We start from the raw sequence: 12,648 nt of genomic DNA, 5'->3' as shown, positions 1-12,648 counted from the left end.
CTTATGATACAGACAACATTAAGAGGGGAAAAAACCTTGCTCTCCCACTAAGGAATATTCTATTCTCATATTAAAATTATACCCATCACATAAACCATGGAAGCCCTGAGGGCTACTGAAGGGATGTTCTCAAACATGAAAACTTTATAGCACTTTTGTTACATGCTACTGCCATGTTAAATCTTTAATAAAATTCTGTAAAATAACTTTATTAACCTGTTTCAAAGTTTATTCCCAAGCTTCTTCAGCTTCATTAGCTGCAAACAATGATTTATGTATAAAGCAAAAACTTAAAAGAGCTGTAAATGTCCGGGAACATCGGGCTGAAAAATATCAGAGCTCTAGATTTTATCAGATCCATAAACAGATGTGAAAAATTTAGCAGCTCCCAGAAACTTCAAGTTTGTCCTCTTATAGTTGACTCAATTCGGTTTGCTTCATTCTTGGAAGCCTCATCAGATCCTCACAAGATCTGGAACTTCATCGTTATCTCTCCAGGAGCAAGCGGTGCTTTTCCACCCACTTTCTGTTCGGGCAGAGCTTCAGCCAGTCTCCTTAAACCATCCAGACTGTCTACCCAAGCTGGTTTAAGATGCAAGGTAGCATTTCTGTCATCTGCTTTGTCTCAGCATGGCCTATCATGATTTGTGAACATATTTACCTCTTCAATACCAGAGATACTGCTTACCCCTGACTTCTTTAAGGGGAATTGAAATGTTTTATCATCTTCTCTAGCTGTTCTGTGAACCACCACCTTCTTTCTACCTGCAGTTCCTTTCCCACCCATGCGCACTTGTGCCTGAAGTTGGCGATTTTCTCTTGGTTCATGATAGTTTCTTTCATCTTGTTGGAGAGGAAACGGGGCCACCTGGGGAACTAGGGCTGACACTCAGGAGGTCTTGGGAAGACCAGCTGAGTGAGAATAAGCATGCACACTCGAGGACTCAGCTTGGCAGCTTCATCAATGTCTGCATACAGACTTGCATACAAATACTCACCTATGTTTTATTTGCTATAGCCCCCAATTAAAAACAATGCAGTGTGGATAAACAAATGTGGTATGCCCACACAATGGAATTTCTACTCAGCAATAAAAAATAGGAAACTAATGATGCATTCAAGAACACACAGTAATGTTGTATATATATAAAAAAAAAATTATCTGCAGTGAAAAATCCAATCAAAGGAGTATATACTGTACATTAGAGGCTGAATTGAGTTCCTCCAAAATTTGTATGTTAAAGTCCTAACCCTCAGGACCTCAGAATGTGGGTGTACTTGGTGATAGGGCCTTTAAAGAGGTAATTAAGTTAAAATGAAGCCCTGGGATTTTGAAGTAAAACCCTGACAACCTTTGTTTATAACTACTTTCATATCTATATCTATATATCTATATATCTATATCTTTATATCTATATATCTATACTTACATATCTGTATCTATATATCATATATCTCAATATATATATCATATCTATCTATATATAGATAAATATAGATATAGATATAAAAGCCTAATATGCAAATTGTCCCATCGGGAGTTTGACTGGGAGACTGGGAGTTCAGTTGCTCACTATGATGTGCGCTGATCACCAGGGGGTGGTGTGGAACTAAGGAAGGCCCTGGCCAGCAGCCAGAAGCCAGCAGCCAGCAGCCAGGGAAGAGAGGCTCTGGTTGACAGCCAGAAGGCCCCCTTTGGCCCTGATTGCCAGCCAGGCCTAGGGACCTTTCCCATAAACAAATCTCATGCTCAGGGCCTCTAGTATGTATATATGTATATATATGTATACTAGAGGCCAGGTGCATGAAATTTGTGCACAGGTAGGGTCCCTAGGCCTGGCTGGTGATCAGGGCAGATCTGTGGGGCAACCGGTGGGGTAATGAGGGGCCCCCACTGGCACCCATTTCAATGATTTGGGGCCTGTGGGCTGGGGGCAGCTCCTGTGTTGAGCATCTGCTCCCTGGTGGTCAGTGTGCATCATAGCAACCAGTTGTTCTGCTCTTTAGTCGATTTGCATATTAGGCTTTTATTATATAGGACTAGAGGCCTGGTGCATGAAAATTCATGCACTGGAAGGGGGGTCCCTCAGCATAGCCTGCCTCTCTCAAAGTCTGGGAGCCCACAGAAGCAGGAGGCAACCCGGCGATCAGGGCAAGGCAACGTCCCATCACACCTCTGTTGTTGCCACTGCTGGCTGAGCTGAGGGGACTAGGTGCTGCCATTTTGTGGCTGTGGGCGCTGCCATCTTGAGGGCATGGTAGTCAATTAGCATACTCCCTTTTTATTGGCTGTGGATGCCACCATCTTTGAAAGCAGACAGTTAGTGTATTCCCGCCTTATTGGCTGTGGGCACCACCATCTTTGCGACTGCATGAGGGTCAATTAGCATAGTCCTTCTTTATTAAATAGGATATGTACATATGTGTATATATCTTAATGTTGCAAGTATTATAGATGTTCCCCAATTTTTCCACACCTTTTTCCTCCCTCTACCAAGACCCTACCCCATCCCAGGCCTTCACCACACTATTGTCTGTGTACCTGAGTTCTTTAGTTAAAATTTTCCTGCCTTTCCACCCCCATCCTCTAAAAATATGTCAGTCTGTTCTATGGTTCTGTGCCTCTGGACCTATTGTGTTCATCAGTTTATTATGTTCATTAGATTCTATATTTAAGTGAGATCATGTGATATTTGTCTTTCTCTGACTGGCTTATTTCACTCAGCATAATACTCTCCAGGTCCCTCCATGCTGTTTCAAAGGTAAGAGATCCTTCTTTTTTTTTTTTTTAGCTGCATAGTATTCTATTATGAAAATGTACCACAGCTTTTTTATCCACTCATCTGATGGCCACTTGGGTTGTTTCTAGATATTAGCTAATATAAATAGTACTGCTATTTATGGTGCCTATTTTTTTCTGATCAGTGTTTTGGGCTTCTTAGGATATATTCCTAGAAATGGGATTGCCTGGTCAAATGGCAGTTCTATTTTTAATTTTTAAAGTAAATTCCATACTGTTTTCCATAGTGGCTGTACCAGTCTGCATTCCCACCAGCAGAGCACTTGTTGTTTGTTGACTTATTGACAGTAGCCATCTGGCAGTTGTGAGGTGGTACCTCAATTATCTTATCATAGCATATTTGTTAAATAAGAGGTCCCAATGACTTGGGGTCATAGGGACAGACTGCTGGTGTGATGGCTCCCGGCTGGGCGGGCAGGCCCCTCCTTTGTTGAGGTTTTCATCCTCTCTGTGAAGAACCATGGGAGAGCCGGAGCTCCAGGTGTCACTGTAACTCCATTCCTGGGCCAGTGGAGTTTGTTAGTGAGTCAAGCTACTGCTTTTCCTTCTCATATTTGTTGTAATACTTGATGTCAGACGAGTCCCATGTTGCTTGGAGAAAATGCCCTTCATAGCATCCTTTTCCCCATAATCCCTCTGCTTTGATTAGCAATTTCCACTTTACCAGTGAAACTGAGGATGGATGTTCAGAGGGTTGGCCGCATGTCTGTGGCATTGATAGGATTCTGTTATGCTAGTGTTTGTATTTGGTCAACTACCTTTGTTCTCAGTTATTGTTGCTGAGTTTTCCACTGGCTCTGCTGTTTTGGGCTTGCAGGTTCCCCAGATTTCTGGGGCTGCTCTCCACTGGCTCCCTCGGAGGGCTCCTTTTTGGCTGTGTTCTGTTGTAGACTAGCAGGCTCCTCTTTTGACCTAATCCCACATGTGCCTGCATACCAGAAATCTCTCAGTATCTGGATACTGGTGACATCCTTCTCTGTTTAGTAGAAAATTATCCTATCTAATAAAGAGGGTATATGCTAATTGACCATCACTCCATCACAAAGATGGCTGCACCCACAGCTGAGGCCAAGTTGCCATAAGGATCCTTAAGGAGCAATCAGCACAGACAAGAGGCTATGCCCTCCTTCGCCCCATGGGGCTTGACGGAGGAACTCAGGCCGCATCCTCCAACTGGCAGGGCTTTACAGGGGACCTCAGGCCATGCTCCCCACCCCAGTGCCAGGCCAGGAGAACTAAGGCCATACCCCCTACCCAGTGGGGCTTAACGTAGGACTTCAGGCTGTGCTCACCATCCAGCAGGGCTTGACGGGGGACCTCAAGGTGCATCCCCAGTGCTGGGTCAGGGGAACTCAGGCCGCACCCCCTGCCCAGCAGGGTTTGACAGGGGACCTGAGGCTGTGTCCTCCTGCCTGGTGAGGCTTGATGGGGAACCTCAGGCCATGCCCCTCACCCAGTGGGGCTTGGCAGGGTATCTCAATACATGCCCCCCCCCCACCCCCCCACCCCCCAGTCTGGGCTGGGGGACCCCAGGCATGCCCTTTGTCCTGTAACCAGACCAGGGAACCTGAGGCAGGGCTTGACAAGGGTGGGACTGGCCAGGTCTGGATCTAGCCTAATGAGGGCAAGAGCCGGCAAGTCTGGGTCTCATGTGATTTTGAGGCACATGTGGGTGGGTGGGGACTTGACTCTGGGTCCCATGGTGCACCCCAGATTCTGACAGGAGGATTTTCATATACATTTTACTAATTTTCTTTCATCTCTGACACTTCTATTATAGAGAATGGGCAAACAGCAATATTAAATTATTTTCTCTAATTAATCCCCTTTTAATGTGCATGAATTTCATGCACTGGGCCATAGTTTAAAATAAATAACTTCCCTACTTGTATACTTCTTAGGTCATGACAGTAGGTTTTGGGGAGGGAAGAATTTAAATTTATGGAGTCAAAGATATACCTTCTTCTCTATTGGTCAAAGAGATCAATATATTTATCTGCATTAAATGCTTTCAGGAAGACTAGGTGTATTGCATCTCCTGCTTTTCCTTATCTACCAGATGTTTCTGTTTTGTAATAGATGATTCAACACGTGTTCCTCTCGGAGAAAACAAGGACTACATTAATGCTAGTTATATTAGGATAATCAATGGTGGACAAGAGTATTTCTATATCGGTACCCAAGGGCCACTGCCAAGTACCACAGATGACTTTTGGCAAATGATTTTGGAAAATAACTCTAATGTTATTGTCATGATAACCAGAGAGATAGAAGGCGGGATTGCCAAATGCCACCATTACTGGCCCGTTTCTATGAAGAAGCCTTTGGAACTGAAACACTGTCGTATCTTCCTGGAGAACTACCAGATCCTTCCATATTTCACCATTCGATTATTTCAAGTTGTGAGGAAATATGTAAGTTTTTAAAAAATCAGTATCAGATACATATTTCACTATATAAGCATGCATGTCAGGACAAGAAGTTAGGCGTAGGGTAGCATATAGACTGGGATACTTTTTAAATAACTTAATTTTATTTCTCTCTGGAACTAGAAACTAAAACCCCCATTTCTACTTGTGCTTAATCAAACTCTGGCTGGAGAGAGGAAGGAATGGAAGGGGGAATGGAGTGAGAGAGTATCGAAAGTTGCCTAATTCTGGGATGTACTTGGGCTGCTTCTGCCAAGGGTGACAGATGTGTACTGAGTCCTTAAGGTATGTTAGTCATGTGAAAGTATGTTAGTCATGTGAAGGTATGTTAGTCATCTGAATGTATATTAGTCATGTGCCAGGCACTGTTTATTGAGTGGTGGAGAGTTTGGTGTGCTCAATGGTAATATTGAGACCCATGTGGAGGGTTTGGGAGCTTTGGAGGGACGTACTTAGCATTACTTGTGGTTTTGGGAAGGTTTGCTGGAGGTAATGGCATCTGAATTGAGAATTTCACAAATGAGAAAGATGGAAAGAGGGAGCAAATGATCAAGATATAAAACGGAACGAGATATATATGAAGAAATATAAGTAGTTAAATGTTTCTGGGACATAAAATTGCAGTACCAGAGTAATGAGAGATGAGATGAGGCTACAGAAAGTAAGCAGGGGAAAGCCAGACTTGAAATTTCTTGGATTTTAGCGAAGGAGCCAAACTTTATTATGAAGATAATTGAGAGACATTGAAGAATTTTAGTAAGAAAGTGCCATTGTCTCTAGGGAAGTTGGTATTGAGATTGAAAACAGAGACTTTGGTATTTTTTTTTAGATAAAATTGACAGACTTATATATGACTTATGACTTTTGACTTATAAGTGACAGAAGGAGTGGTCAAAATTATGCTGTGTAATATGGTAGCCAGTTGCAGTGGTCATATTACCAGAGGCCACCATATTGGGCAGCACATATATAGAACATCTGCGTCATTGTAGGAAGTTCTGTTGGGAAGTGTTGTCTGGAGTAATACACAGAATTCTTGCTTTATAGACTGGGAAAATAGAAAATCAATGATTTATAGGAGGAAGTGATGAGTTAACTTCTCTAAGTAGATTTGATTATCAGGTACGTGATATGTGTGTTACACAAGAATGAAGGGATGGGAGTTAAACAGGGAGCTTGAAAAAAGTGATGAGATTTGGAGTCATCACCAAAGAAGTTGATTTGATCGGAGCATAATGACTAGAAAAAGGGTTTTTGGAGGTGCTGAGGTTGGAAGCTATACATTTTTAATTGCAATAAAATATGCAACTACGTGATTATATTCTTCTCCACAACCAGACTATGGGATTTCTGTCCATCAGTTATGGGACTGGCCCAGGGTGGGATATTGTCTGTAATCTGTGGCAAGATTCAAATGATAAAGGGAGTTGACAGTTCGTAAGAGAATGATTCTGATAATTAGTCATGAAGTCTTAACTTAGAGAGATTAATGGAATTAGTGGCCAGTCAAATAGGAGTACGTGGAGGACACAAGGGACAGGAGAGTGCATTTGGTTGCATTGAAGTGAAGCACAAATGGGGTGCTAGCATACAAGCTCTGGTCAGACAGTGATGGTCGATTTTAAGAACTGGAAGCTTTTTGATCCCTGACATTGCAGGTGGTGGTAGGAAGTCCAGGAAATGCTCACCCCTGTGAGGACTAGGAGGAAGGAGTCTCTCCTCTTCAAGAGAGAAATAAAGGTGCTGTCAGTTAGAATGTCAGTGGTATTATGGGGACCTTGACTGTGCCCCGGATGGTGTCAGAACCTGTGGTAGGGAGAAGGTCAGGATGTGCCGTGAATGTAGTAGATCAAGCAGGAGGTCCAGCTACTGGGTTATAACAATGAGAAGATGAAGCTAGGAGGTCTGGAAACTCAAAAGGAAAAGGGTTTTTGTGTGTGTTTTTTTCAAGGATAAGGAATAGTGAATTGGAAATGGGAGTGGGCAGCAAGCCATATGTAACCTAGTATCTGAGCTCTGTGGTATGTGGGGCACAGGAGACAGGTGGCCTTCATCAGAGCACCACAGACAGTAAAGTGCCTGTGGGAGGCAAGGCAAGGCAAGAAAAGGGAAGAAACATTTAGGGAGGTGACTGTTGTTTCTAAGATATTATTGTGGGATGGTGGCCCTGAATGCAAAGGAAGAAGTTGAGAGAGAGAGGAGTAGGGAGGGAGGGATGGTAAAGGAAGACTTGAGAATGAGGAGTTCTGAGCCCAGAGTGAGGAGCAAGGAATAACAATGGCTGACATGGATGCAGAGCTTGCTGGCTGTGTGCTGGGTACCAAGCTTGTCCTATGTGTCTGGGCATTCTCCTGATCCCTCATTCCCCTGATACCTGTTGATTCCTTCCTATTAACCAGGTAGCATGTCAGGGGCTGGGATATAAAGCAACACAGTCTCAAGTCTTACAGTACTTGCAGGCTGGCATGGAAGGAAGACAACAGCCACATCCAAATGGGGAATGATGCCTGCCATGGCCAGAGAGGGCAGCATGCTTGGAAAATGTAGGCCAGGCAGGAGGCACAGATGCATGGTCTGTCTGCACGAACTCAAGTTCTGGAATACACTTACAGAGTCTTGGCAAAGGGGAACAGGATGTTGGCCTTTGGTCTGGGCCCCACAAGCCTCAGATCCAAGTGGTTCTGTTTGGAGAATCTGCACCAGTGGCCTGTCATCACTGCACTGGGCCAGTCAGGAAAGCAACTCTCCATGGAGAGATTTAGTCCTTGAAATATGTGATAGGGTGAGAGTTACCCTAAACTTCAAGCCTTCACAGGATTTTCATGGATCATTTTCATCACTGACTTTTAGGTACTGATGATTCAAACTTGATCTATTTGGAACTCAAGAAAAATGGTGCACTAGGGCAGCAGGGGAGGAGTGATAAACCCATCCTGAAGATCCACTGGTCACCAGTGAAATAAAGGAGGGCTGGCCCTAGATGAGGACCATCCCTTTGGAAGGGATGATTAGAAAACTCAACGTGCTTTACCTGTCAGTCTTGAGGAGTTTCATGACTCCACACCCAGGAGCTCAGCACTGTGTCCTCATTGCCAGAGGACAATCAAGCAACTGGATAGCACAGACCCATTTTAATTAATTTACTGACATTTAAGCTAAGGTAGATTGCTATTCTATATTATTCATAACATGTTGGGCCATCTGAATTCCTGCTTTTTCTGTAATCTTTCTTCTGGTGCAGAAGAAAGATAGTAGACTTGGATTCAGGAGGCCTATTTGATAGTATCAGCTCTGGACCTGTGAGCCTTCAGACCTAGTAGTCATGCTAATCCTTACATCTTTTTCTCTAAAATGAGGATAAATAGTGCCACCTCTAAACACTGATGTGAGGATTAAATGCGATAATGCACAGTACCTGGAACATAACAAGTGCCCAATTCATGTTACCTATTAATATTCTTACGTTTATTATTGTAGTACCTATAGCCATTATTATTATTATCACTTGAGGTCTGGTGCACAAAATTCGTGCACGGGGGAGGGGAGGAGGGGGCGGGGAGGAGCGAGGGGGGCGGTGTGTCCCTCGGCCAATCCTGCACCCTCTCCAATCTGGGACCCTTTGAGGGATGTCTGACTGCATGAAATGGGCAGTTGGATATCCCTCTCACAATCCAGGACTTCTGGCTCCCAACTGATTGCCTGGTTAACTTCCTGATTGCCCCTAACTGCTTCTGCCTGCCAGCCTGATCACCCCTAACCACTTTCCTGATAGTCTGATTGATGCCTAACTGCTCCCCTACCAGCCTGTTTGTCCCCAACTTCCTTCCTCTGCCAGCTTGGTCACCCCTAACTGCCCTCCCCTGCAGGGTTGATCGCCCCTTCCTGCTGGTCATCTTGTGGTGGCCATCTTGTGTCCACATGGGGGCAGGATCTTTGACCACATGGGGGCAGCCATCTTGTGTTTGGAGTGATGCTCAATCTGTATATTACTCTTTTATTAGATAGGATAGAGGTCTGGTGCATGGGTGGGGGCCAGTTGGTTTGCTCTGAAGGGTGTCCTGGATCAGGGTGGGGGTTCCCTTGGGGCGTGGGGCGGCCTGGGCAAGGGACCTGTGGGGGTTTGCAGGCCGGCCATGCCCCGGTGATCCAAGCGGAGGCCCTGGTATCTGGGATTTATTTATCTTCTATAATTGAAACTTTTTAGCCTGGAGTGAAGACCTGAACTGGCCAGGGCTGCAAAGTTTGGCTTCCTCCATCACCAGAAGCAATCATAGCCTCCTGCTCTCTGCAACTCCCTGGCTGATGCCATTTCTGTTGGAATTTATTTACCTTCTATAATTGAAACTTTGTACCCTTGGCTGGCCAGAGTATGTGAAAAGCTTGGCTTCCTCCATTGCCAGGGAAACCCAAGCCTCCCTCTTGCTCTCTGTGGCCGCAGCTATCTTGGGGTTAATTTGCATACTCACTCTGATTGGCTGGTGGACATTGCTGGTGGGCATTGCTTGTGGGTATAGCAGAATGATGGTTAATTTGCATATTACTCTTCTATTAGATAGGATTATTATTTCTGGTATATTAGAAATTAAAATGATGCCTTTAATATAAGAGGTTGATATATTTGTCTTCTCTATGTCTCCCTTCTTTCTTTCTCCCTCTCTCCTACCTCCTTTCTCTCTCAACAGACAAGAACTAAGCACTTTATAAAACATTTGCAGTTCACCAACTGGCCAGACCACGGCACTCCTTCGCCACCAGATGGTTTCATACAGTATGTCCGCAGCGTGAGGAGCAGCCAGGTGACAGGGCCCATCGTGGTTCATTGCAGTGCGGGAGTGGGCCGCACCGGGGTGTTCATCTGTGTGGACGTGGTGTTCTGCGCCATTGAGAACAATTTCCCAGTAAGTGTGGGAATTACGCATCTAAACCCAAGTCAGTAAAACTCCACTTGCAGCAGTCTTCTAACACTGAAGACTGACTAATGTTTAGTTAGCTATGAAGAGCAACTTAGTCACTAGGAGCTACTTAGTAAATAGACATGAGCTTTGGGTACCTGCTCCTTAACTGCTGCAGGTTCCTGGAGGTGGTGTGAGGAGTGAAGCACATAATGAAACGAATGGCTTAGAACGTAGTACATACACACTGAGTGAGAGTGCATCGTCCTTTCTCTGCCTTCCACCCCCAGGGGCCTCTTCCCAGCCTTGTTGGAGAAGGTTGGTGACATGTGCCTGTTTGGAATGGACAGACGACATGCATGTAGCACGTTGAAAACAATGCAGACTTCAGAGTGATTGAGAGGCTCTGGGAGTGACTGCCAGTTTTGCCACACACTGTAGACTTTTGGTGACTTTGTGCAAATTGTTCATCCTCTCTGCAACCAAGTTTGCTCATATATAAAATATGGATAATAATATTGTTGGGTTTGAGTTATTCATTAGCAAGTTTTTGCTTTCCTTTTAATTTAGACATGTGGTGATTTTACTGTTTTGCCTTTATTATTGGTTACACTGATGAGGGAATGTGATTTTAGATCTGTGGCCAAGCAGGCCACTTGCTGAGCATTCTGCGCTGCAGCAGTGAGGGTGGGCCTGTATGCACTGAGCTGGCAGGGCTCTGACCACAGTCAAGCCCAGGAGTGTGACCCTGAGGCTCAGTCCAGATGGATGGGCTGTGGGCACGCCCGGCAAACAGTGCTGAAGTTAGGTCGTGTTGAAGCAGGTGTCAGACTCTTCTCAGGCTCTGGGTAGTTGTACCACTGACAGCAGATGCCGCCTGGGCCCTGGACCTCACCGACCTCAGGCTGCATGATGTGGAGGATAGGAAAATGACCTCTCCTGGTCACTCCTGAAGGACAAGAGCAAGCAGTTTTCCTTCTTTTCAGAATCTGAGCCCAGTACCTCCTAGCATTTCACTGTTTCTGACTGAGTTCCGATTGAGACTGCCCCTTCCCTGAAATAGTCCTGTGGGAGATGCTGGTTAGTGTAGGCCAGTGAGGGCTGTGCCAGGCCTTATGGTTGAAAATAGGAGAGGAATGGTTTTCCAGAGTAAACTAGGGCTTTATCACCTAGAATGAATATAAACTGGCTGGCCAAAAAAAAGATAAATGTTCTAAAAAATGCTAAGTGAGTCTGATGTTACCTTTTGTCCTGTTAGCAGAAAATGCATTAGTATAATTTTTCTTTTATATATTTTCATCATAATTTCTTAAGTAGTTTGTTTATATTTATCTTTATTTTATATCCCTTATATAAACTGTAAAACTGTAAATATTCTATTTCATAACCCTTAGAAGCACTCTTTTTCCCACATTGTACCTTCTTTAAATCCTAAATGTGTTTTATAATGTCATCTGTCTGCTTAATTGACAGTGTGCATAAAATGATGGATTTTACAATCAAGAATGCCTTGGACTTGATGACATATAATGGTTCAAAAATAAGAAATACACCATTGTTTCCTTATTGGTATTCCATAAAGCCTTGAGCTGACAAATATTCATACTGATGCCCCTCTCTGCTCTTCAGAAATGCTTTCCACCAGAGCTCTGTGAGATGTGGCCTTGGCCAGCAGCAGTCTGTGCATGTTTGATATGTGCAGAAATTGCTTTATAGGAATTGAGAGGAAGCTTTTAGAAACACTCAGGGCAGTTTGGTGCATTGCTATATGGTAGGAGCATGAGCAGTGTGCTGGCTGTGTGAGCAGGTGCAGACCATATGCGTGCTGTGAATTCGCATGGGGAGGCTTACATGTTGCAAGCTGCATACAGCCACATGTGGTTGGACAAGTTTGACCTCTGACATTTAGGATTAACTTAATGCTAAAGGATATGAACGTCTTAAGAATATGTAACCATCTATTATATTTCTTTTCATTAATTGTTATTTTTAGACTATTTCCATTGTTAATCAAGACTTCTTAAAATCCCTGAAACTCTGGAGACACTGAGGTTGTTATGAGTTCAGACATTCTGCACACAGATTTCCTTCACACCACCTGCAGCAGTAGCAGCCACTCATGGGCAGTCACCAGCTGTCAATCATGTAGGGAAGTGAGTAGTCCAAATTCTCACTGCACCACTAAGCACACAGTTGAGTTAATCCAGCCCGTGTTTTGTTGTTGTTGTTGTTTTATTTTTGTTATTGTTTTTTAAACAACACTGTCTTAATGAAGCAGTGTGTTGATTTGCCTTCTGGCATAAATTAATCTGTGTCACTTCCTTCGACTGTTTTCTGCTCATTGCAACTCTACTATCAGAACATAATCCTTCACGAAAGTTACACTCTGAGCAACATTTGTTGATGAGGTTATACTTTGCGTTTTTATACAGTGGAGAGCTAGTTGTATTTCTCAGTAATCACACTGAGAAAAGAAAGACATTCTTAGTATCTCATTATGTTTAAATACCACATATACTGAAAGCAT

The 12,648-nt window shown here is 43.9% G+C and overlaps 1 protein-coding gene across 1 annotated transcript in view; it reads left to right on the top strand.

Moving 5' to 3' along the window:
• The window catches only part of PTPN20 (protein tyrosine phosphatase non-receptor type 20), a gene marked incomplete at both ends in the record, with an annotated part of 42,708 nt that overhangs the window by 21,371 nt on the left and 8,689 nt on the right, over window positions 1-12,648 (top strand). The window contains 2 exons of the mRNA XM_084904383.1: window positions 4,880-5,214; window positions 9,912-10,127. Coding sequence (XP_084760509.1) covers window positions 4,880-5,214; window positions 9,912-10,127 — 551 coding nt within the window. The remainder of the gene's footprint in view (window positions 1-4,879; window positions 5,215-9,911; window positions 10,128-12,648) is intronic.

The sequence above is a fragment of the Pipistrellus hanaki genome (genome assembly GCF_964339955.1).
Source record: "Pipistrellus hanaki genome assembly, chromosome: 14".
Classification (NCBI taxonomy): domain Eukaryota; kingdom Metazoa; phylum Chordata; class Mammalia; order Chiroptera; family Vespertilionidae; genus Pipistrellus; species Pipistrellus hanaki.
This window is presented reverse-complemented; position numbering and strand designations above follow the sequence as displayed.